The sequence below is a fragment of the Carassius carassius genome, chromosome 16 (genome assembly GCF_963082965.1).
Source record: "Carassius carassius chromosome 16, fCarCar2.1, whole genome shotgun sequence".
Classification (NCBI taxonomy): Eukaryota; Metazoa; Chordata; class Actinopteri; order Cypriniformes; family Cyprinidae; genus Carassius; species Carassius carassius.
In genome coordinates this window covers 2,786,156-2,814,119 of record NC_081770.1, presented here as the reverse complement: position 1 = coordinate 2,814,119, position 27,964 = coordinate 2,786,156, and the positions used below count along the sequence as shown (strand labels likewise).

The following is a 27,964-nucleotide window of genomic DNA, read 5'->3' as shown; positions in this document are numbered from 1 at the left end:
TCACATCAGTTCACAGTTTGAGTCTCGTAGCACATCAATGAGCTTCTGCTTTGAGTCTCTAATCTTATTGCGTCTCAGATCAAGCTGTTTTAGAAACTGCAGAGCTTTTGTGTTTGTCAAAGACTGAGTTAAAGAAGAAACATCTGTAATGTCACAGTCACAAAGACTAGAAAGAGACAAACAGAGGAAGAGAGATCATCTTACAAACACATCATTAAGATGAAGAATCTTTCACAAATATAATGTGAACACATTCATCATGAGATATTGAGTATAAAGTGTTTTGATGAACTCGTATGTGCTGTTCATTTGGAGAGGACACTCGTGCTGTTTGGGGTCTCCAGAGACCACAGCCAACAAAAGATCATTTTGTAGCAAAAGGTTTTTTTTTTTTAAACAATTGTCATTTTACTCAGTTTATTAATGTTTTACTCCACATTTGTGTAATTTAAGGATTTATGATATTTTTTACATTTATGAAAATAAATTACAAATATATTTTTTAAAATGTTCCTTTCTCTTTGGAGTGTTACAAGCTCTTGGTGCATGAAGAAGATATTTAAAGTTGCAAAGACTAAAGTCTCAAATTCAAAGAGACATTCTTTAAAAAAGTTAAGACTGCCACACCGCCCTAAAAAACCTTTGTTCTAAAACGGCCCCACATCTCTACGTAACTATGTAGAAATATTTGTGTAATGCCACCCAAATGTTCACGCAAAGAAAGAAAGCATGGTTTTAGTAGCACAGTTAGTGTTGAAGCAGCGATGTCAGGAAGATGATGTGTGTATCTAGGAGAAAGCAAATGCACTTTAATTGGTCTTCCGAAAGTAGATGCATTTAAGATTTTATGGACGACCGTTTCGTGAACCTTGGAGAGGAGGTAATTCTGACTTTGCTACAACAATCTGGCGCTTCTGAATCAGCTACTGTAGGTATGTTTTGTTATTGGTTTACATTTTGCACAACACACGTGTGTGTGTGTGAGAGAGAGAGAGAGAGAGAGAGACAGATGGTCACATCACAGAGGACTAAGCTGTCTTAACCGTCTGTGACTTGTGTACCGTAAACACAGTTGGCCAATCAGAGCAGACTGCGCTTGTCAGAAGGAAGGACTTTGTAGAAAACGATGCGTTTGAGAGAGGCGGGGCATAGAGGACCTACGATAACATATAGTAGTAGAAAAATAATGTGTTTTTTGAGCATTGAAGCATATCAACATATTCTGTTACACCAAATACACAAAATAATGATCTTTAAAAAAAGAGCTAAACAAAATGTTGACAACCGTACAAAGTCTCTTACAATTTTAGAATTTTTTTTTTTCCAGCAAACATCATTTGGGGTCTCAAAAGACCTTGAACAGCACATAAGAGTTAAACAAAGTGATTTTCATCATTTTGATTCTTGTATGTGAATGTTACTGACCTCAATCTCTCCAGTTTACAGCGTGAATCCTTCAGTACGTCACATAAGTGATTCAGTCCTGGGTTTTTTATTTGATTCCCGATCAGGTCCAGTTCTCTCAGGTGTGATGGGTTTGATTTCAGAGCTGAAGTCAGGATGAGACACTCTTTCTCTGTAATACTGCATCTACTCAGACTGAAGACAGAAAGAGAAAACACAATGAATCAGACACGTTATGTTCATGTGTGAGTGATTCATCATGTGAATACCATACAGTGCAATAATTAAAAATTGCCAAAACCTTACATTTACATTACATTTAGTCATTTAGTAGATACTTTTATCTAAAGTGACTTACAAATTAAGACAATGAAAGCAATCAAAAAAAAAAAAAAGAGCAATGACACTAAAAGTGCTATAACAAGTCTCAGTTAGCTTAACACAGTACATGTAGCAAGTTTTATTATTATTATTATTATAATTATATAATGAATAAAAAGATAAAACAATATATAGCAAACAAATATAAAAGCCTTTTTTAGCTTTTTGTTAATTGTATAATAAATAAAAAGAATATAGACAGGGCTGCACATAAGTGGTCTGCAGGTGCACATGCGCGACCAAAATAAGAAATGTGCTGTAAATTAGTTCAGAGAGTGCGTTTGTGAACCAACATTGTTGGCAGCTGTTAATGCATAATTACCATTTTAGATCAACAAACTGTACTGTATAGGATTTCTATTCAAACTGAAAGAATAAATCTAGGCTTCAGCTAACATTTTCAAAGCACAATGCAGAACTGTGAAATTTCATTCACTGACGCTCATTAGACTAAACCCAGAAGCACATAGACTTACTTTCCAGCAACCCACCAAAATAAAACCTTGCGGACTTTAAAAGGTACAATTTGTAAGATATTTGCAGTAAAATAACCAAAAACCACTAGGCTAGTGTTATATATTTTGCCCAGCTGATTACTAACAATATCTCTAATGTTTTCAAATTATGAGAAAATTCCCATTCTAAACAGTGACACGGGGCAGTGCAGTCACCTGTCAATGACGTTAGTTTCCTTTTGTTACCGGCTTTACTGACATAGAAACCACATGACAACAGTGTCGTGGACAAATGCGGAAGTAGTGTCTAGCGTCCAGCAAACCACTAGATTGCTTCAAGCAGTTCCTTATTTACTTCTTCTTGCACCTTTTATGGTGGATTGTGTTACTTATTTATGGAACATAATTACTGTTTACCGTCTGCCGCTGGTTCTGTCGACAAAGACAGTTCCCGTAAACGTAAGCATACAGGCCGACCAAACATCCCAAGAAGAGTTTGGGACAAGAGAGAAAGAGCGAGGATAAATATCGGTGTTGCATTTTCTAGATGGAGAGAGCTTCATGACAAACTTCAACTAGAAAGAGATGACGATCTCACCTGCGTTTTACTTGACAGGTGAGTTGTTTTAATTTGTATATTTACAGAAAACGTATGCTATTATAACAATCAACAAGATTATTATTATGGGGCATACTGGCCAAACGCGGGGGAATCGCGTCTCTAGACCCGCGCAAGGACACGTCTGATCCGTAGTCTGGTCGCATTTTTGCATTGACTTTGTATGTAATCTACTCGCGCAAATCGTTGACCTCACATCAGCGGTTGGGTAGAAGACAACAAATCACATCATTCCACGCTCCTTCTTAGCGTCATCAAACCACGCGACTGTTATTGTTTTGGTAGTGTGCCCTCTAGTGGCAGTTCCTAAAACCTGTACCTTTAAGTTTGAAAATGAAAAAAATGAAATAATTCAAATTAGAAACAATAATTAAGGTTCAAATGAAAATAATAATAATAATTATAATAAAAATAAAAAAATAAAAATGTATTTTCAAGTTTACTATAAAATAATTGTAATTTGTATTCAATACTCCCTTTTTATTTTAAAATAACATAGTATTATCACACTTTACTAATTAGTTTATTATTTCATATAAAAAAATTAAATTAAGTGCAATAATATAATCACCATTATTATAATTTTTTTATTGTTATATTTGATGGGTCACACCATGTGTCATGTGAGGACCAAACCAAATCTCCAGGTTTCCCATAAAAGAACCAGGCTGAAAAACTTTAATAACTTACTTCACTAAACTTGCAGAGTCATTGGAAACTAGATTGTCATCAAATGAATTAAAGAGAAAATAGAATGGAGTTCAACAACCATTGACTTTGTTCTCTCTAACCGGACTCGTGTGTGTGTGTGTGTGTGTGTGTGTTAGAGTGTATATTCAAGGTGTGTGTGTGTGGTTAAATGCAGAGCACAAATTCAGAATCTGGGACACTAGACTTGGCCACACGTCACATCATTTCCTTTCCTTTTCCTGAAAGTAAACAAAAATCTTTAATCTGACTGTAACTGCTGTAGAGTATAATGATACTAACTCTAGTTTCTCCAGCTTGAATTGTGTGTTCATCAGTAGATCACTGAGGTGTTTCACTCCAGAGTCTCCTAGTAGTTCATTCCTGCTCATGTTCAGTTCTCTCAGGTGTGATGGGTTTGATTTCAGAGCTGAAGTCAGGATGAGACACTGTTTCTCTGTAATACTGCATCCACGCAGACTGAAGACAGAAAGAGAAAACACAATGAATCAGACACGTTATGTTCATGTGTGAGTAATTCATTACGTGTTAACACCATACACTGCAATAATTAAAAAATACAAATAAAAAACTGCCAAAACCTTACATTTACATTACTTTTAGTAATTTAGCAGACGCTTTTATCCAAAGCAACTCAGAAATGAGGACAACTGAAGCAATAAGAATCAAGAAAAGAGCAATGATACACAAGTGCTATAACAAGTCTCAGTTAGCTTAGCACAGTACATGTAGCAATAAGGCATTTATTTTTTAAATTATATAATAAAAAGAAAATGGATAGAAAAGAGAAAAATAAAGCAAACAAGTATTAGATGCCTTTTTAGCTTTTTGTTAACTGTATAATAAATAAAAAGGAAAAAACAGATAGAATATCAACATACAAAAATTTGTTAAAACATAATCGAACATAAATTGTTAATTTTTTTAAAACAAAGTGCTTTATCCTTTAACAAAGTATCAATCTTCATCTTTATGGCAGAAGATACTGTACAATACAATATTCATATTTACAGTAACAGTATATACTGAAGCAATATTTTCATCAGTGTTCTGTCAGGTTTTACATACATCATATCATCTGCATATTTTTATTTACCTTTACAAAGGCTTATTTTAACAAATGCATAAATAATATTTTGATATATTAAACAAAACGTTGAATACTGATATTTGAAAATTTAAATAATAAATAGGTACTTTAAAGGTTTTAGGACCTGCCACTAGAGGGCGCACTACCAAAACAATAACAATCGCGTGGTTTGATGACGCTAAGAAGAAGCGTGGAATGATGGGATTTGTTGTCTTCTACCCAACCGCTGACGGCCATCAATCAGACGGAAATATAAATCATGGATTTAACACGAGTTCAACGATTTTCGCGAGTAGATTACATACAAAGTCAATGCAAAGACGCAATCAGACTATGGCTCAGACGTGTCCTTGCGCGGGACTAGAGACGCGATGCCCCGGGTTTGCCGTGTATTCCCCATAATACTAATCTTGTTGATCGTTATAATAGCATACGTTTTCTGTAAAGATACAAATCAAAACAACTCACCTGTCGAGTAAAACACAAGCGAGATTGGCATCTCTTTTCTAGTTGAAGTTTGTCGCAAAGCTACTTCCACATTTGTCCACGACACGGTTGTCATGTAGTTTATACATCAGTAAAGGTGGTAACAAAGGGTAACTAATGTCATTGACAGGCGACTGCACTGCCCCATGTCACTGTTTAGAATGGGGATTTTCTCGTGATTTCAAGTAGTTGAAAACATTACAGATATTGTTAGTGATCAGCTGGACAAAATATATAACACTAGCCTAGTGGTTTTTGGATATTTTACTGCAAATATCTTACAAATTGTACCTTTAAATATGAAATTAAAACCACCAGTAGGTGGCAGCAAGTCACTGTTAATAAGTGATTCATTGCGATTGAACAGAATCATTTAAATAATTGATTCTTTCAGGAATAAAACACCATCATGTTGCTTAGATACGCAAAACAGAGCTGTGGCTTTGTTTGGAATTATTTGTGTTCTCGAAATATTACAAAAACAGGCAATATGTGTCTCTTAATGAACTTATAGTTTATTGAACTGTTGTTCTTTTTTTATTTTTTTGTGTCGTGAGAATATTCAGCAAAATGACTAATTTGTCATGGCATGTTACTCTTTCCCGTTACAACCTATTATTATATAATATATTATATAAATACCACAATATGCTTCTGCTAAGTGCAACCCTAGCTAACCTGTTTCCCATAACCCTATTGATAATTGGAGTATTACCAGTAATTTATCTTTCAAATAATTAAACGATAATAAACTAATATAAGATGGAATTAACAACGAAAACATTTGATTTTAATATAATTATCCTTTAGTCAGTCTTATCTCCATCATTCACCACTGTCATGTCACCTCTTTTCCTCTTATTGCTTTTTTTCCACTTTTGGCTCTCAGAAGGATAAGTCCTCTTCAAGTTGAAATAAGCAAATGCATGAGGAAGCGCTGTCCCAGTTTGAAAACAGCGTCCAATGCTCAAAAGGAAAAAGCAAGCACATCCAGCATAACGCAAGAGGGGTCCCCCTAGGGGGGGATGTAGATATATTGCTCCATGTTATATTAATAATGACATTCCGATTGTTCAAATGGTCAGCTGTCGGGGCCCCCTCAAAATGTGAACCCCAGGCAATTGCATGCCTTGGCTGCCCTATTGCTACGCCTCTGTGCGGACTGACATGGTTGACAGCTGTTAATGCACAATTACCATTTTAAATCAACAAACTGTCCTGTATAAGATTTATATTCAAACTGAAAACATAAATCTAGGCTCATGCACCATATCAAGTCTGCCCCCCCCCCCCCCGGACCCATTCTAGTTTGCATATCGGTCCAACCGCTCGACCGATGACGCCATCACAACTGCCCTCCACTCAGCACTCACACATCTGGACAAAAAGGACTCATACGTTAGAATGCTGTTCAGAGACTTCAGTTCAGCATTCAACACAATCATCCCTCAACAGCTCATTTACAAACTGGTCCAGCTGGGACTCAACACTTCATTTTGCAACTGGCTGTTGGAATTTCTGACTGGAAGACCTCAGGAACACATCCAGCACCATCACACTGAACACTGGGGCCCCCCAAGGATGTGTCCTGAGCCCCCATCCTCTTCACTCTTGCTACCCACGACTGCACACCATCACAGAACTCCAACCTCTTTATTAAGTTTGCAGATGACACAACTGTGGTGGGTCTCTTTAGTAACAGAGATGAGACAAACTACAGGAGCGAGGAGAGCCACCTGGCCGGATGGTGCAGTGACAACAATCTCTCTCTGAACATGAGGAAGATGAAGGAGATTGTTGTTGACTTCAGGAGAGCACACACTCAGCACGTTCCTCTGACCATCAACGTTGCGACTGTGAAGAGGGTGAGCAGCACCAAGTTCCTGGGTGTGCACATCACAGAGGACCTCTCCTGGACGTACAACATCGCAGCACTGGCCAAAAAAAGCCAAGCAGCATCTATACTTCCTCCACAGACTGAGAAGAGCCAGAGCCCCGCCCCTTCTACAGAGGCACCATCGAGAGCATCCTGACGAGCTGCATCACTGTGTGGTATGGTGCCTGCAACGCGTCCTGCCGGAAGACTCTACAACGCATAGTGAGAGCAGCTGAGAAGATCATTGGTGTCTCTCTCCCCTCCCTCCAGGACATTTATGGAACCCATCTCACCTGCAAAGCCCTCTGCATCACAGGTGATCCCACACACCCGTCACACAGCTTCTTCGGTCTGCTGCCATCGGGAGTAGACTGCGGAGTCTCCAGGCCAGGACCAGCAGACTGAAGGACAGCTTCATCCATCAGGCTGTCAGGAAGCTGAACTAGCTCCCGAACTTGCCCCCCGTCCCTCTTCTGCCCCAGGCACCACTGAACTATGAACCCCTCCCCCCCAGCTCCCACTAACATACTCTGTATGTAACTCTGGGCAGCATTGGTCTGCTCACTACCTCATTCAGCATAGAACTGACTGAACTTTCATCGTACTACCTCTCAGTCAGTTTAAATAAAAAATAAAAAACTGCTCTTTGAGCCTTTGCCACTTTAATCAGACTGAACAAGCTCTTTTTGCACTAGTCTTTTTATTTTTATCTGCATTGTTGGTTCACTTCACTGGTTTGCACTCTATCTGCCATGTGTCTTGTGCTGCTTTATTTAACTTTTTTTTACATGCCCTTATTGTATAGTGTATTGTATAGTTGTATTGTATAGTAGTATTTTATATTTGATCTAGATTTTTAGGCTCTACTGTTAAGTGTTATCTGTATGCACCATGGATCTGAGAGTAACGCAATTTCAATTACCTGTATGTATGTACAGTACTGTACATGTGGAACAATTGAAAATAAAGCAGACTTGACCTGACTTGACTATACACAGAGGAAGGTCTTACTACTATTAGGCCGGTGACACACTGGCTGCGTGGCGTGAGCGTCGCGTGTCTGAAGCGTCCCAGAAGCGTGGCAGATTCTGTGTCTTTACACACCAGAAGCGTGCCTGGGAGACAGTTGACAGACCAGGCTCTTGTCTTCATGACAACAATATCAACTTTTTTTTACACACCTACACCTACGCCTACTGATAAAGGACACCGTCAAAAGTATTGACGGCTAAATAGATTATGTTTGACAGGTGCAATATTTGAAAATCGATAATTATTTATTTATTTTTTAAATTACATTTATATCTGAATTTATGTCAACCTATAGACTTTCAAATATCAAATTTCATGAATTCATATGTATTTGTGTACAAAATGACATAAAAACACATTTCCTATTATATTTTGCCTGGAAACGCTTCCAACACGCGCGCATGTCGCGGTAAAAATAGGCGTGGGTTCTATTTCTAGCATGCAGGCATGTTCCGCGCGGCTCGAGCCGCGCCTGAGACACGCAACTCACGCAGGCAGTCTGCAAGCTCTAACCTGTTAACATGGGAGCCGAATTAAAAACCGACACGCCACGCGGCTGAGATGCTTGCGCCACGCATCCAGTGTGTTGCCGGCCTTAGTGAAGCAGGTAGACAGCGCTTGTGTCCGTTGTAGACATTACTATCCTCACAGTATTGTCAAGTCCGCGGTTTACTCATGGAATTGGGCAACTTTATCACTGTTACCACGGGTGTTAAAGCAACCCCAGTAATGTGTATTTTAGCATCAGAATGTGATTGTTAACAAGGGACCCCCCCGAAATGTGGTAAGTTTGGGCAAGTTTTGAGCAGCAATTAGATGGATTTTGTTGTGAATACCTGGCAACTCTTTCCATCAAGCAGGTAACGTTATTATCACTAACATAGTGGACTCATCAGAAATTACATCTACTTCATCTGAATAAAAGAGAAAATCACTTCATCTGATCTTTTGAGTGAATAAAATAGCCTTGACAGCCCTGGAGCTCAACAACTATTGACTTTGTTCTCTCTCACCGGACTCTTGTGTGTGTGTGAGTGTGTGTGTGTGTGTGTATATGTGTTTGTGTGTGTGTGTGTGTGTGTGTGTGTGTGTGATGATAAAGAGAAAAGCAGGCATTTGGATCAAAGCACTGTGAAGCAAGGGAGGGGAGACTCAAAATATTTATAAACTTTAAACATTTTTGTCCCGTTTGTGTTTGTTATTTTAATACTTACACTATTATTTAAACATTGTTATTTACAATACACAGCATGGTTTTTAATCATATTTTTAAGGGGAGGTCCTGGTTGCGATTTGATGTGATTTCAGATGGAGCAGCATTTAATACACAGAACCGTAGTTCACTGTCAAGATATGCAATATTACGTTAAAAATCGGAGATGAATCACCTTCAATTATGGTTAATTAGTGCAAAGGATCATGCGAAATTTAGTCCGTGGTGGCACATAACAGTCAGTGTAAAATGAGTCAATATAATAGGAGTGGGACCTCTGGTGGAGAGCGGACAGAAGACCACGGACATGATTCATGACAGTTGTGAGGAGAAGGAAAGTTATTTAGATGAAAGATCAGGATAAGAAATACATTATGTGCACAGATAAATCCTTTCAGCACTGCAATATTCCATAAAAAATTATAACTGTCAACTTTAATTTCATGGTGACTTTATGAAAGTAAACAGTAATCTTTAATCTGACTGTAATTGCTGTAGAGTATAATGATACTAACTCTAGTTTCTCCAGCTTGAATTGTGTGTTCATCAGTAGATCACTGAGGTTTTTCACTCCAGAGTCTCCTAGTAGTTTATTCACGCTTAGATCCAGTTCTCTCAGGTGTGATGGGTTTGATTTCAGAGCTGAAGTCAGGATGAGACACTGTTTCTCTGTAATACTGCATCCCCACAGACTGAAGAAAGAAAGAGAAAACAAAATGAATCAGACATGTTATGTTCATTTTATATTTAAATTTTATTTAGTAATTTAGCATAAATCTTGGCTTCAGCTAACGTTTTCAAAGCACAATGCAGAACTGTCACATTTCATTCACTGACGCTCTTCAAACTTAACCCAGAGGAGCATAGACTTACTCGCTGGCAACCCACCAAAATAAAAGCTTGCTGATTTAAAGTTTGAAAAAGAAAAATGAAAATAAATAAAAGGTTCAAATTAAAATAATAATAACAATTATGAAAAAATATTAGTTGATGAATTAATAATTTCTTTATGTAAAAACATAAAACAATCTTAAACTATTGGCTGTATTTCACATAAAACACAAGACAACTTTAAGCACATAGTATATTAATTAATATCTAAATAAATTCTAATTCTATTTTATACAATAAAAATAAAACGTACTTCAAATAAGAAGCCTTGGACAAACAATGCAAACTTTTTTTTTTTTTTCAAAAATGTATGTAGTGAAAGTAGTGACATTTGCCAAGTATGGTTGCCCATACTCTGAATTGGTGCTCTGCATTTAACCCATCCAAGTGCACACACACAGAGGTGAGAAGTGAACACACACCCAGAGCAGTGGGCAGCTATAGATCCAGCGCCTGGGGAGCAACTGGGGGTTCAGTGCCTTGCTCAAGGGCACTTCAGCCATGGGTACTGAGGGTGGAAGAGAGCGCAGTTCATTCACTCCCTCCCACCTACAACTCCTGCCAGCACCGAGATTCAAACCTGCGACCTTCTGGTAACTAATCCGGCTCTCTAACCATTAGGCCACTGCTGGGTTATGGGTTTGGCTAAGATACAATTTTGGTTTTGTCTATACTTCTAGGTACTTGTACTATATTGACTGGGTAAAAGTGAAAAAAAGTGAAAGTGACGTGACATATAGCCAAGTATGGTGACACATACTCAGAATTCATGCTCTACATTTAACCCATCCAAAGTGCACACACACTGTGAACACACACCTAGAGCAGTGGGCAGCCATTCATGCTGCTGCACTCGGGGAGCAGTTTGGGGTTCGGTGCCTTGCTCAAGCGCACCTAAGTCGTGGGATTGCCGGTCTGAGACTCAAAACCACAACCTTAGGGTTAGGAGTCAAACACTCTAACCACTAGGCCACAACTTCCCCAAATAGAATTGCGTTACTAAAAAAAGGCTAAAATACTATTTCCATTTATTAAAACTAGACTGAATATTTAAAACTAGACTAAATGTCATCAGTTTTCGTCGACTTAAACCAGACTAAAATGTCATCAGTTTTCGTTGACTAAAACTAGACTAAAGAGAGTATGAACGTGACTAAAACTAATAAAAACTAAAATGACAGCTTCACATAAAGACTAGACTAAAACTAAAATTAAAACAGGCCGCCAAAAACAACACTACTTGACAGCCCTGGAGTTCAACAACTATTGACTTTGTTCTCTCTCACCGGACTTGTGTGTGTGTGTGCTCTTGTTTTTGTGACATATCAGGACACAACGCTGTATAATGACATGGGTATGATACAGGTATTACAAGGAGAGGGTGACTTATGAGGACATAACCCATGTTCCCATTTTTCAAAACGCTTATAAATCATACAGAATGAGTTTTTTTGAGAAAGTAAAAATGCACAAAGTTTCCTGTGAGGGTTAGGTGTAGGGTTGGTGAAGGGCGATAGAATATACAGTTTCTACAGTATAAAAACCATTACGCCTATGGGATTTCCCCACTTTTCACAAAAACAAACGTGTGTGTGTATGAGAGAGAGAGAGAGAGAGAGAGAGAGAGAGAGAGAGAGAGAGAGAGAGAGAGAGAGAGAGAGAGTGTGTGTGTGTGTGTGTGTGTGTGTGTGTCTGTGAGAGTTTTTATGTGTGAAATGCGGTAATGAAGTGAAATAGCTGGGCAGTTTGATAGCAGAAATATATTAGGCCCGAGCACAGATGGTGTGAGGACCCTATTGTATCTGCTCCGTTTATTAGGGCCCGAGCACCGATGGTGTGAGGACCTTCTTGTATCTGCTTTGTTTATTCTTCTTCTTCTTCTTCTTCTTCTTCTCCCAAATGAATCGCATTTTTGAGGGCTTAAACATGCTCAAAAAGTCATGAAACTTTGCACACGCGTCACACCTGGTGAAAATTGTCATCTGATATAGGATTCAGAAGAGTCACTCAAAAGTCACGAAACTTTGCACACACCTCCGAACTGGCGAAAATTTACGTCTGATATGGGTTTCAGAAGTGGGTGTAGCAAAATGGCTCAACAGCGCCACCTATACACGTTCAGCGATATGCGCCTCGAGCTGTTTCACGTACATGTATGAAAATTGGCACACACATGCAACACACCAATACCTACAAAAAGACTCTTGGAGCAAAATTCTAAACCCAACAGGAAGTCGGTTATTTCGGTAATTTCCATGCGTTGTATTTTAACAAACTCCTCCCAGAGATTTATTCAGATCAACACCAAATTTGGTATGCCTAATCTAAAGGCCTTTGCGATGTTAAATTGCGAAGATCTTGAGTTTTCATTGAAGGGCTTGTCTGTGGCGGCCTGGCGAATTTCGATGATTCACCATGAAAAATGAAGTTGCTATAACTCAGACATACAATGTCCAATCTGCCCCAAACTTCACATGGTTGATAAGACTCCGAACCTGAACAGATCGACATGCCCATATTCAGTTATAGTCATAGCGCAACCTATTGGCAACAGGAAGTGACATATTTTACACTGCGACGAACTACTCCTAGAAAATTTATGACATCAATGTCTTTTTGTGGTCAGTCTAATCTAAAGACCTGTGTGATTTTTAGTTGTGAAGATCTTGAGTTTTCGTTAAAAGGCGTGTCCATTAGCCATGATGAAGTTCGATGTCTCGCCATGGGAATAAAAGATGTTATAACTCAGTCATAAAATGTCCGACCTTCCCCAAACTTCACATGTGTAATAAGAGTCCTGGCTTGAACAGATCTAAAGGCCAATATTCCATCGGGTGTGGCAAAATGGCTCGATAGCGCCACCTATAGACTTTCAACGGAGTGCGCCTCGAGCTATGTTTCACGTACATGTACAAAAATCGGTACACACATGTAACACACCAATACCTACGAAAAAGTCTCTTGGTTCGAAATCCGAATCCCAAAAGGAAGTCGGTTATTTAGAATTTTCTCTGCAAAATTGGTGTTGTTTTTGCCATTTTCAGGGGTTGTACTTTAACGAACTCCTCCTAGAGATTTATTCAGATCAACACCAAACTTGGTCAGTGTAATCTAAAGTCCTTTGCGATGTTAAATTGCGAAGATCTTGAAGTTTTGTTAAAGGGCGTGTCCATGGCGGACTGACAAATTTTGATGATTCACCATGAAAAAGGAAGTTGCTGTAACTCAGACATACAATGTCCAATCTGCCCCAAACTTCACATGTTAGATAAGACTTCTGCCCTTAACAGAGCTACATGCCCATATTCAGTTATAGTCATAGCACCACCTGCTGGCAACAGGAAGTGACATTTTACACTGCGACAAACTACTCCTAGAATTTTTTTTTACATTAATGTAACATTAATTTTGTGGTCAGTCTAATGTAAAGGCCTGTGCAATGTTAAATTGTGGAGATCTTGAGTTTTTGTTAAAGGGCGTGTCCATGGTGCCATGACAAAATTTGATGTCTCGCCACAGCAAGAGAAGTTGTTGTAACTCAGGCATAAAATGTTCAATCTTCCCCAGACTCTGCATGTTCGATAAGAGTCCTGGCCTGAACACATCTGAAGGCCAATATTCCATTATAATGATAGCGCCACCTGCTGGCAACAGGTAGATTGGCACATATATGGAATATACTTTGATATATTCCACTTATATTTATGACTTTAAATGCATATTTCTCACCGTTCATCTTTTTACTAAAGCCACTCGCTGCCGGTGAGCCCGGGTGTGAGGGCCCGTTCATCGCTGCTTGCAGCTTTAATTATTATTATTATTATTATAATTTAATACATTAATAGGAGAATGAGCCTAATATCTATCGACAGAGACATCTGCCATCGTCGATCGGCACAACCCTAATGGGTGTATTTGTGATACAGTGTGTGTGTATGGGTGTATGCGTGGGTGTGTTTGTGTTTGTAAGAGAGAGAGAGAGAGAGAGAGAGAGAGAGAGAGAGAGAGAGAGGGAGACTGTGTGTGTGTTACAGTGTGTGTGTGTGTGTGTGTGTGTGTGTTAGAGTGTGTATGTATGTGTGTGCATGTGTGTGTGTATATGTGTGTGTGAGATGTAAAAGTGGAAAGCAGGCAGTTGTGTGTGTGATGGGGGGGTCCTGGTTGTGATTTGAAGTGATTTCAGATGGAGCAGCACTGCAATATTCAATAAAAAATAATAACTGTCAAGATTAATTTCATGGTGACTTTATGAAAGTAAACCGTAATATTTAATTTGACTGTAACTGCTATAGAGTATAATGATACTAACTCTAGTTTCTCCAGCTTGAATTGTGTGTTCATCAGTAGATCACTGAGGTTTTTCAATCCAGAGTCTCCTAGATTATTCCTGCTCAGGTTCAGTTCTCTCAGGTGTGATGGGTTTGATTCCAGAGCTGAAGTCAGGATGAGACACTGTTTCTCTGTAATACTGCATCCACACAGACTGAAGACAGAAAGAGAAAACACAATGAATCAGACACGTTGGGCCCTATCATATACTCGGCACAATGCGACGCAAGGCGCAGCGCAAGTGTGTTTGCTAGTTTCAGTCCGGCGTCATTCGCATTTTCCCGTCCAGCACCACGTCATTTAATTAGCAAATGCATTTGCGCTCATTTGTGCGCCCATGGGCGTGCTTGTCTAAAAAAGAGGTGTGTTCAGGTGCATTGCTGGCACATTGATATTTTAAGGAGCTGAAAATAGACTGCGCCATAGACCAACTCAAACCTGGTCTAAAGTCTGGCGCAATGTTTTTTTCTGTTATTTAAAGAGTGTGTTAGTATCAGAATAAGGCTATCTATTTGCTCACACACGAGCAGCTCCATTTCATCTCGGAGACTGGTTCTGTCTTTGCGCTTGCCAAATTCCGCTGTGTAAATAGCAAATCCGTAATGGCACGAGCGCAACTGGCTCTTAAAGTGAATGGAAGGTGAGACTCCGATTGGTTTATTGCATGTTACGCCCAAAAAACACGCATTATTCATTAAGAGAATAGGGACAACCTATTTATACCATGCGCCTGGGCGCGCCAACTGTTTTTCGGTCGTTAAAATAGATGGTTGGCAGCTGTTAATGCACAATTACCATTTTAGACTGACAAACTTTACTGTATAAGATTTCTATTCAAACTGAAAACATAAATCTTGGCTTCAGCTAACGTTTTCAAAGCAGAATGCAGAACTGTGACATTTCATTCACTGACACTCTTCAGACTAAACCCAGAAGAGCATAGACTTACTCGCTGGCAACCTGCCAAAATAAAAGCTTGCTGATTTTAAGTTTGAAAATGATCAATTTAAATAATTCAAATTAAAAATAATAATTAAGGTTCAAATAATAATAATAATAAATATTTACTATAAAATAATTGTATTTGTATTTAATACTCCTTTTTATTTTAAAATAAAATAGTATTATCCCACTTTATTATTTAGTTTATTATTTTATTTAAATAAACACTAAACAAAGTGCAATAATATCATAACTATTATAAATGTATCTTTTATAGTTATATTTGATGGATCACACCTTTGTCATGTGAGGACCAAACCAAATCTCCAGGTTTTCATAAGAGAACCAGGCTGAAAAACTAATGTGCTCCTCTGAATATAGGGCTGCACGATAAATCACATGCAGGGGCATAAATTCCATCTTACAGTTGGGGGGAGCAATAAACATCAAATTTCTTAAGAGCCATTTTTGAAGGGGACACAGATAATACAGCTAGAATTGTAATTGTGAGGAAATGTATACACAGAGGAAGGTCTTACTACTATTAGTGTAGCAGGTAGAAAGCACTTGAGTCTGTTGTAGACATTACTATCCTCACAGTATTGCCAAGTCCGCGGTTTACTCATGGAATTGTGCAACTTTATCACTGTTACCACGGGTGTTAAAGCAACCCCAGTAATGTGTATTTTAGCTTCAGAATGTGATTTTTAACAAGGGACCCCCTCGAAATGTGGTAAGTTTGGGCAAGTTTTGAGCAGCAATTAGGTGGATTTTGTTGTGAATACCTGGCAACTCTTTCCATCAAGCAGGTAACGTTATTATCACTAACATAGTGGACTCATCAGAAATTACATCTACTTCATCTGAATAAAAGAGAAAATCACTTCATCTGATCTTTTGAGTGAATAAAATAGCCTTGACAGCCCTGGAGCTCAACAACTATTGACTTTGTTCTCTCTCACCGGACTCTTGTGTGTGTGTGTGTGTGTGTGTGTGTGTATATGTGTGTGTGTGTGTGTATATGTGTTTGTGTGTGTGTGTGTGATGATAAAGAGAAAAGCAGGCATTTGGATCAAAGCACTGTGAAGCAAGGGAGGGGAGACTCAAAATATTTATAAACTTTAAACACATTTTTGTCCCGTTTGTGTTTGTTATTTTAATACTTACACTATTATTTAAACATTGTTATTTACAATACACAGCATGGTTTTTAATCATATTTTTAAGGGGAGGTCCTGGTTGCGATTTGATGTGATTTCAGATGGAGCAGCATTTAATACACAGAACTGTAGTTAACTGTCAAGATATGCAATATTACGTTAATAATCGCAGATGAATCACCTTCAATTATGGTTAATTAGTGCAAAGGATCATGCGAAATTTAGTCCGTGGTGGCACATAACAGTCAGTGTAAAATGAGTCAATATAATAGGAGTGGGACCTCTGGTGGAGAGCAGACGGAAGACCACGGACATGATTCATGACAGTTGTGAGGAGAAGGAAAGTTATTTAGATGAAAGATCAGGATAAGAAATACATTATGTGCACAGATAAATCATTTCAGCACTGCAATACTCCATAAAAAAATAATAACTCAACTTTAATTTCATGGTGACTTTATGAATATATAATCTTTAATCTGACTGTAATTGCTGTAGAGTATAATGATACTAACTCTAGTTTCTCCAGCTTGAATTGTGTGTTCATCAGTAGATCACTGAGGTGTTTCACTCCAGAGTCTCCTAGTAGTTTATTCCAGCTCAGGTTCAGTTCTCTCAGGTGTGATGGGTTTGATTCCAGAGCTGAAGTCAGGATGAGACACTGTTTCTCTGTAATACTGCATCCACACAGACTGAACACAGAAAGAGAAAACACAATGAACCAGACACGTTATGTTCATTTGTGAGTAATTCATCATGTGTTAACACCATACAGTGCAATAATTTAAAAAAAAAAAAAAAAAAATTTTTTTGCCAAACCCTTACATTTACATAACATTTAGTCATTTAGCAGACACTTTTATCCAAAGCGACTTACAATTGAGGACAACTGAAGCAATCAGAATACAAAAGAAAAGAGCAATGATACGCAAATGGGCAATGAGTCAATATAAAGGAGCGGGACCTCTGGTGGAGAGCGGACAGAAGACCGCAGAGATGATTCATGACAGATGTGAGGAGAAGGAAAGTTATTTAGATGAAAGATCAGGATTAGAAATACATTATGTGCACAGATAAATTATTTCCGTACTGCAATATTCCATAAAAAATAATAATTGTAAACTTTAATTTCATGGTAACTCTATGAAAGTAAACAGTAATCTTTAATCTGACTGTAACTGCTGTAGAGTATAATGATACTAACTCTAGTTTCTCCAGCTTGAATTGTGTGTTCATCAGTATATCACTGAGGTTTTTCACTCCAGAGTCTCCTAGTAGTTTATTCTCACTCAGGTTCAGTTCTCTCAGGTGTGATGGGTTTGATTTCAGAGCCGAAGTCACAGCACAACAACCTTCATCTGTCAAATCACAGCCTCTTAACCTACATTGAGAGAAAGAGAGAAGATAGAAAAAAAACAAATTAATAATGTCACAATGTCTTGATATAACAAAAAGAAGAGTTGCCCAACACCTTTGGAAAATTTTCCACAATTAAGTTGTTCATTTAATCAAATAATTGACACTTCTCTTGATTTATGTACAATTTGTCCTGATTCTTGATAGAAATACAAAAAAGTTTTAATTCCTGAAAACCTTGTGTGAAAAGTGTTGAAACCTTTCATACCTTATTATTCCTGTCATATAATTTTTATTTCATCTTTTGTCTAAAACTGTCTAAAATAAAAGTTGATAATAAAAATTGATAATGCGTAAACATAAATGCATTTGCTCTGCTCTGTCCAGTGACTTGATCAGCTTTGCTACACAGATTCAGCTTTGCACATCTAAATAAAACTGTAGGTTTGTCTGTGTGTGTAGATGTGAAGTACATTAATATTTCTCTGAAACAGGTCAGACTGAAGAAGCAATGCCTGCAAAGAATAAAGCCCAATCTGGACCAGTTCTGTTCAGTTGCGTTAGACATTCATTAATCTGGTTGTTTGATGGCAGAGAGATGATATGAAAAGTAGCGTATCAGACCCGAGCCAGACAAAATTAAAGATTCGATCGGGAGCAGGGTTGAAACATGAGGAGCTGAATTCCACAGAACAGCTCAAGACAACAGGATGCTGTAAATCAATTCCTAGCACCACAAGTCAGAAGCAAGTCCACTAACCAACCAACTCTGCCACACAGCGACTTTCAACATTAACACAATTAGAACAATTATTGACAATTTCAATTTGGAAAAGGGATTGTCAAATTTGGGGCAAGTAATCAAGATTGATGGTCAAAAAGATGCACAGCAGGACCATCACATGTAAACCTGTGATAGTAATCATGATCACAAGATCTTTGGACTGACTTCCCCCACCTAGAAGAAAAGAGCCAGACTGAAATTCCTTTAAGGGGACCTCTTAACCTCTGGTCTACACAGAATGTTCTTATGTCAGAGAATGGCACAGAAACTGTTTTTTACAGATGTAGAAGCACCAAAATGAACTCAAGAAAGACTTATAAAGGAATATCAGTCCATAGCTTGACTCCATGTTATATGTTATGTATTATATGTAACTATTATACATGTTAAAATCCACTTTTTGGTCTATTATCGTCCCCCAGGTCAATTGGGAAACTTCTTGGAGGAGTTGGATGTGCTGCTATCAAACTTTCCTGAAGATGGTACTCCTCTGGTACTGCTTGGTGACTTCAACATCCACCTAGATAAACCCCAGGCTGCTGACTTCAAAACTCTGCTCTCCTCATTTGAGCTCAAGCTAGTGTCTACTACAGCGACTCACAAATCAGGCAACCAACTGGACCTCATCTACACGTGCTGTTGCTCTGTGGACAATTCTTCAGTTGCTCCACTGCACACCATAGACCACTTCCTCATTACTGCTAACCCAGCACTTACTCCTGAAGTGCCTCACACTCCAACGCAGGTCACCTTTCGACAGAACCTAAGCTCACTCTCTCCATCTCGCCTATCTTCTGTGGTTTCATCCTCGCTTCCTGCACTCTCTCAGTTCTCTGCTCTGGACACGAACAGCGCTACGGACACTATTTGCTCCACTTTAACATCTTGCTTGGACAACTTTTGCCCACTGTTGTCTAGACCAGCAAGCACTGCCCCATCTGCCCCCTGGCTGTCTGAGGTTCTCCGTGAACATCGCTCTAAACTCAGAGCTGCAGAGAGGAAATGGCAGAAATCAAGAAACTCTACAAACCTCAGTGTGTATCAGTCTCTCCTCTCTTCCTTCTCTGCAAATGTCTTCACGGCTAAAACATCCTACATCCGCCGCCGCCACCTCCTCCATCGACTCTTACAGTGGACGACTTTGCAGTTTTCTTCACAAATAAGACAAGATCCATCAGCGGCCAATTCTCCACACCGCAGACTGAGGACAACTTCACAATGAACGACGCACACTTTTTCTCCTCCTTCTCCCCACTCTCAGAGATGGACGTCTCCAAACTTCTCCTGTCCAATCATCCTACTACTTGTCCACTTGATCCGATCCCCACTCACCTCCTTCAAGCGATCTCTTCTTCAGTCATACCTTCACTTACTCACGTTATCAACTCCTCTCTTCACTCTGGAACATTTCCCTCAGCATTCAAGCAGGCTCGGGTAAGCCCACTGCTCAAGAAACCATCTCTAAATCCAGCGCTTCTTGAAAACTACAGACCGGTATCCCTTCTTCCATTCATTGCAAAGACACTTGAGCGAGCTGTGTTCAACCAGTTTTCTATGTTCCTTGTACAGAACAACCTCCTGGACAGCAACCAATCTGGCTTCAAAAGTGGCCACTCAACTGAGACTGCTCTGCTCTCGGTTACTGAAGCCCTGCGACTAGCAAGAGCAGCTTCAAAATCCTCGGTACTAATCTTACTGGACCTTTCTGCTGCTTTTGACACTGTTAATCACCAGATTCTCCTGTCCACCCTCAGAAAGAAGCATCTCTGGAACAGCACTCCTGTGGGTTAAGTCCTACCTCTCTGACAGATCCTTCAGTGTGTCTTGGAGGGGTGATGTTTCAAAGTCACATCACCTTGCTACTGGGGTTCCTCAAGGCTCAGTACTTGGACCACTTCTCTTCTCAATCTACATGACATCATTAGGATCTGTCATTCAGAAGCATGGCTTTTCTTATCACTGCTACACTGATGACACGCAACTCTACCTCTCATTCCAACCAGATGACCCGACGGTAGCTGCTCGCATTTCAGCCTGTCTGAGTGACATCTCTAGCTGGATGAATGACCATCACCTTCAGCTTAACCTTACAAAGACAGAACTCCTGGTGATTCCAGCTAACCCATTGCTTTATCACAACTTCTCTATACAGCTGGGCTCATCAACCATTACTCCTTCAAGGACAGCTAGAAACCTAGGAGTTGTGATGGATCATCAGTTAAGCTTCACAGACCACATTGCTACAACTACCCGGTCCTGCAGGTTTGCCTTATACAACATTAGGAAGATTAGACCCTTCCTGTCAGAGCAAGCAACCCAACTTCTTGTCCAAGCTCTTGTTCTCTCCAGACTGGACTACTGAAATGCTCTCCTGGCGGGCCTTCCTGCATGTACTGTCAAGCCTCTGCAATTGATCCAGAATGCAGCAGCGAGGGTTGTCTTCAATGAGCCAAAAAAAGCTCACGTTACTCCTCTCCTCATCAGGTTACACTGGCTACCAGTAGCTGCTTGCATCAAATTCAAGGTACTGATGCTAGCCTACAAGACGACCACTGGCACTGCACCAACTTACCTAAACTCATTGGTTAAATCTTATGTGCCCTCCAGAAGTTTGCGCTCTGCAAGTGATCGACGCCTTGTGGTACCATCCCAAAGAAGTTCAAAATCACTTTCACGTACCTGGACTGTGCCCAGCTGGTGGAATGACCTCCCAATCTCAATTCGTACAGCTGAGTCTTTACTCATTTTCAAGAAACAGCTAAAGACTCATCTTTTTCGCCTGCACTTAACCAACTAACACTAGCACTTTTCCTTTTCTTGTCTTTTAATTAAAAAAAAAAAAAAAAAAAAAAAAAACTATGCGTTCTATACTAGACTAACTGAGACTTGTCATGGCACTTGTATACTGTTGTTGTTCTCTTGTTGACCTGACTGCTTCTATTGTTCCCATTTGTAAGTCGCTTTGGATAAAAGCGTCTGCTAAATGATTAAATGTAAATGTTAAAAGTAAATATTATATATGTAACCCACACATTTGACTATCATGTTTCTAATCACTTATTGTGTATGTCTTTTTAATAACTATTGAATAGCTTAAGGATTCTTATTCATGTTTAGTATGTGTGTGTTTGAATCTTCTTGCTTGAAACATTTCTGACAATCAATTATTTGTCAAATGTATCATATTCTTGTTTTAGGAATCATGTCCAAAATTTTACCCTTCAAGAGCGGGAAAGTTCGGACCATGAGATTGATAAGATAACATGATTTATAAACGGGCAAGAAAAACATCACAACACCCAGAGCAAAGACAATATCTAATTGGTCAAGACAACATTTGAGGTGTGGCTGAAAGGCCAGTTTAAATACTCAGGACACCATCAAATTTAGCTTTTAGCTTTTGCTTTTAGTCATGCCGGCTCTCAGCTGCTGCTTTCTGTCATTACATTTAGCATTCTTTGAGCACGGTTCCAGCGTGCTTTGGCCTGCATGCCTGCTGCTACTTAGCCACGATGAGAAGAAACACCACCTAGCCTCGTCAAACTTTACTTCTATTCTTTTACTTTAGTTTCTTTTCTTCTCCGTTCGAGAGTTTCATGTTCTGAGTTAGGTTTTGTAACGCCTTGTCTCAAAGTCTGACCTCCAATGCCTGTCTGAAACTTCAACCAGCCCATAACTCCATGTCTTCAGACAACTCCCAACCACAGGCTTCCCAAGACGTCACTTCAACGACTATTGAACTTCCAGCCAATCAGCAAGCTCGGGAAACCCCCTTTTTGGTGACAACAAAGGGAACCTCTTTACACAGTCAACACAAGTAGCGTACTTCCAGACTGAGCTAAACTGGTGTATCTAATATAATTTTAACCTCATTGAGGAACTCAATGCGAGAGTTAATTAAGTGATTGAAAGTGAAAAAAGTGACGTGACATTCAGCCAAGTATGGTGACCCATACTCCGAATTCGTGCTCTGCATTTAACCCATCCAAAGTGCACACACACAGCAGTGAACACACACAAACCATGAACACACACCTGGAGCAGTGGGTAGCCATTTATGCTGCGGCGCCCGGAGCGCAGTCGGGGGTTCGTTGCCTTGCTCAAGGGCACCTAAGTCGTGGTATTCCCCATAAGACTTCCCCATTGATGTCTATGCAATTTCACGTATTGCTGTAAACTTGGGATTTCACATTTGCATTCTCTTAAACTCATTCTTTCATAACTTTCTATCTTCCTGCAACTTGTGTGAATGTGTGAGTGCATGTGCTTATGTGTTAGATTATTTTATATGTCTTGGATTTATCTAATAAAGCCTTATTCATATTGAAAAGAGAAGTATCTTGTGTTTCATGCTTACAAGTTAATGTCTTAAACTGCCGATCTTGTTACTGTTCTAATTAACAGTGTTTCCACTATACTTTGGATATTAATATCCATTGCAGAGTTGATGCTATACGGCTCATTCAATGAATCGCTGGCCGGTCTCAGTGATCAGCTGTAAAACAGTGATTCTGTCCAAATTCCCTTTAAAAACTTAAATGACTCCCTCTGAGTTAAATTGACCTGTTTCCCTTAGAGAAGCCTCAATAAACATTATGGATATGTTCAGATACAGTGGCACAGAACTATTCTGTTGCACATTCCCTTAACAAACACTATGAAAACAGTTATGTCCCATTTGATAAAACAATTTTTTTTGGTATTTTTGGTATTATTAACTGAAATTATTGGATATTGGGTTGTATATATGTATTTCAGATCTCAAACAGAAGTTATTGCAAACACTCAAAGCTGTCTTAAAGGGAGTTCTGAGCTATTATTATTAATGTCTTTAACTTTATTTACATCTTGGTAGACCAAGATGGCGGCACGTACACATCGCAAGGCTATGCGTCTCTCCAGTTTATGCAATTTTGCAGTATTTTTCCTGCTCATCTCGGGTCTGTTTGTACTGAACCGCTTTGCTTTAACATCCAACACTTGACAGGAGCTTTTGGATATTGGTGAGGACTTTTCCAACTGTTTTATCACCAATCTTTGACTCATCCCTGAGATCTCCAGAACACCCGAGGCTACGCACTCTACCCGGCCGGGCGGAAGTGCTCGCAGGCAGCGTTGAGATCATAAACAAAGGCAGGGGAAGCACGGAGGTTTAAGAGCTAAGCTAAAACCGCTCCGGCTCTCTTTACCTAGCATTTTCCTCGCTAATGAGCGGTCACTGGTGAACAAAATGACAGGATTCATGACAGTTGTGAGGAGAAGGAAAGTTATTTAAAAGAAAAAATCTGGATTAGAAATACATTATGTGCACAGATAAATTATTTCAACACTGCAATATTCCATAAAAAATAATAACTGTAAACTTTAATTTCATGGTAACTGTATGAAAGTAAACAGTAATCTTTAATCTCAGTGTAACTGCTGTAGAGTATAATGATACCAACTCTAGTTTCTCCAGCTTGAATTGTGTGTTCATCAGTAGATCACTGAGGTGTTTCACTCCAGAGTCTCCTAGTAGTTTATTCCTGCTCAGGTTCAGTTCTCTCAGATGTGATGGGTTTGATTTCAGAGCTGAAGTCAAAGCAGAACAACCTTCATCTGTCAAATCACAGTGGCTCAACCTACATTGAGAGAAAGAGAGAAGATAGAAAAAAAACAAATTAATAAAGTCACAATGTCTTGATATAACAAAAAGAAGAGTGGCCCAACACCTTTGGAAAATTTTCCACAATTTGGTCTTCAAAACAGAAAAACAAATAAGTTGTTCATTTAATCGGGGCTAGCGCAGTGGATAAGACACATGTCTTTGGTGTGAGAGACCCGGGTTCGAATCCACTGTGAGACACCAATGTGTCCCTGAGCAAGACACTTAACCCCTAGTTGCTCCAGAGGTGTGCGACCTCTGACATATATAGCAATTGTAAGTCGCTTTGGATAAAAGCATCAGCTAAGTGAATAAATGTAAATGTAATCAAATAATTGACACTTCTCATGATTTATGTACAATTTGTCCTGATTCTTGATAGAAATACAACAAAGTTTTAATTCCTGAAAACCTTGTGTGAAAAGTGTTGAAATCTTTCCCGTGTTGACTTCCCCATTGATATCCATGCAATTTCACGTATTGCTGTAAACTTGGGATTTCACATTTGCATTCTCTTAAACTCATTCTTTCATAACTTTCTATCTTCCTGCAACTTGTGTGAATGTGTGAGTGCATGTGCTTATGTGTTAGATTATTTTATATGTCTTGGATTTATCTAATAAAGCCTTATTCATATTGAAAAGAGATGTATCTTGTGTTTCGTGCTTACAAATTAATGTCTTAAACTGCCGATCTTGTTACTGTGCTAATTAATAGTGTTTCTACTATACTTTGGATATTAATATCCATTGCAGAGTTGATGCTCTATGGCTCATTCAATGAATCGCTGGCCGGTCTCAGTGATCAGCTGTAAAACAGTGATTCTGTCCAAATTCCCTTTAAAATCTTAAATGACTCCCTCTGAGTTAAATTGACCTGTTTCCCTTACAGAAGCATCAATAAACATTATGGATATGTTCAGATACAGCGGCACAGAACTATTCTGTTGCACATTCCATTAACAAACACGATGAAAACAGTTCATCAGTAAAACAGTAAAAATATTTTTTTTTGTATTTTTGGTATTGTATTTGGTATTTTCTGAAATTATTGGATATTTGGTTGTATATATGTATTTCAGATCTCAAACAGAAGTTATTGCAACCATTTAAAGCTGTCTGAAAGGTAGTTCTGAGCTATTATTATTAATGTCTTTAACCAAGACATTAATGGCCAAGATGGCGGCACGTACACATCGCGAGGCTATGCGTCTCTCCAGTTTATGCAATTTTGCAGTGTTTTTCCTGCTCATCTCGGGTCTGTTTGTACTGAACCGCTTTGCTTTGAACATCCTACACATGACAGGAGCTTTTGGATATTGGTGAGGACTTTTCCAACTGTTTTATCACCAATCTTTGACTCATCCCTGAGATCTCCAGAACACCCGAGTCTACCCGGCCGAGCAAAAGTGCTCGCAGGCGGCGTCGAGATCGTAAACAAAGGCGGGGGAAGCGCGGAGGTTTAAGAGCTAAGCTAAAACCGCTCCGGCTCTCTTTACCCAGCATTTTCCTCACTTATGAGCGGTCACTGGTGAACAAAATGGACGAGTTACGACTTTACGGCCTATATTGCACCGGATGCTAATGCCAATCGCGGGTGATTTTAATCCATCAGCATGTTTCCTGCCACACAAGAGGAGACAAAACTTTGAATCATGTTTACACAAACATTGATGGAGCTTTCACCGCGATACCCCTTCCCCCACCTTGAACAGTCTGATCACCTTTCTTTGTTTCTCACCGCTAAGTATCCACCCGTCTTCAACAGTGTGAAGCCATCAGTAAGGACCATCAAAGTGAGGCCAACTGGAGCAGACGCTTTACTTCAGGACAGTATTCAATACATGGACTGGAGTATGTTTGCTTCTCAGGCTGCCTGTGGCTCCACATGGACATTTATATCTATACCTCCTCGGTACTGGATTACATCAACACCACCATTGACAGTGTTACAACAGAAAAACAGATCACAACATACCCTGATCAGAAGCCATGGATGAACAAGGAGGTGCGACTTCTGCTGAAAGCCAGCAACACTGCCTTCAGATCAGATGATGCTCAGGCCTACAACAAATCCAGGGGTAACCTGATAAGGGGCATCAAAAAGGCCCAGTACTGCTACAAGCTGAAGGTAGAGGAACACTTTTCCAACTCTGACCCCCGATGCATGTGGCAGGGCATACAGATCATCAGTGACTACAAGTCAAGCAACTCCACTCCATCGGTCACAGACGTCTCCTTCCTTAACAAGCTAAATTACTTTTATGCTCGCTTCAACAGTTACAGCAAGGAGATGGCCACCAAAATCACACACTCAGCAGACCACCAACTTCTCAAACTCACCTCCACACTGCATTTGTGGCCTAGTGGTTGGAGAGTTTGACTCCTAATAGGGTTGGGGGGGTTCGAGTCTCGGGGTGTTTTCACATTGTGTGTGTGTGTTCACTGCTTTGTGTGTGCACTTTGGATGGGTTAAATGCAGAGCACGAATTCTGAGTATGGGTCACCATACTTGGCAGTATGTCATGTCACTTTCACTTTTTCACTTTCACTGAGCCGGATCAACGCACGCAAAGCTGCTGGCCCGAACGGCATTTCAGGACAGGCTTAGGCCATGTGCACACCAGCTTGCAGGGGTCATCACAGAAATTTTCAACCTGTCCCTCACCCAAGCAACTGTGCCAAAATGTTTTAAGTCCACATCCATTATGCCAATACCGAAATACTCCTCCCTCATGTGCTTAAATGACTACCGCCCTGTAGCACTCACACCCATCATCATGAAGTGCTTTGAGCGCCTGGTCCTCAAAGTTCAAAGACACACCTCAAAGACTGCCTCCCACCCACACTAGACCCACACCAATTTGCCTACCATAAAAATACGAGCACAGAGGATGCCGTATGCACAGTGCTGCACTCTGCACTCACACATTTGGACAATAACAACACATATGTACGGATGTTGTTTGTTGACTTCAGCTCAGCATTTAAAACCGTTATTCCCTCCAAGCTGACCACAAAACTTTGAGACCTGGACATTAACACCCCCCTCTGCAACTGGATTATGGACTTTCTGACCAACAGGCCACAGCATGTTAGGTCAGGCCACACCAGCTCCACCACCATCACCCTCAACACCAGCGTACCACAGGGCTGTGTGTTGAGTCCATTCCTTTACTCCCTTTACACCCACGACTGCAAGCCTGCGCATGGATCAAACTCCATCATTAAGTTTGCAGAAGACACCACTGTGATTGGCCTCATCAGAGAAAATGATGAGACTGCCTACAGGGAAGAGGTACTGCACCTGACCACATGGTGCACTGATAATAACCTGCTCCTTAACACCAGCAAGACAAAGGAGCTCATTGTGGACTTCAAGAAGAAGAAAGGAAGCACGCATGACCCCATCCACATCAACGGGATGGTTGTTGAACGTGTCTCCAGCTTCAAGTTCCTGGGAACCACCATCTCTGAGGACCTGTCCTGGACTACAAACACCTCCAGCCTGGTCAAGAAGGCTCACCAGCACCTCTTCTTCCTCAGGACACTGAAGAAGAACCAGTTGTCTTCAGCCATCCTGGTGAACTTTTAC

At 39.8% G+C, this 27,964-nt stretch overlaps 1 protein-coding gene across 1 annotated transcript in view; it reads right to left on the bottom strand.

Annotated features, from left to right (window-relative positions):
- Window positions 1-27,964, bottom strand: part of LOC132159298 (uncharacterized) — a 158,527-nt gene continuing 130,563 nt past the window's right edge. The window contains 7 exon segments of the mRNA XM_059568822.1: window positions 1-166; window positions 1,426-1,599; window positions 3,850-4,026; window positions 9,780-9,956; window positions 14,465-14,638; window positions 17,102-17,278; window positions 24,171-24,347. Of these exon segments, the coding sequence (XP_059424805.1) occupies window positions 1-166; window positions 1,426-1,599; window positions 3,850-4,026; window positions 9,780-9,956; window positions 14,465-14,638; window positions 17,102-17,278; window positions 24,171-24,347 (1,222 nt within the window).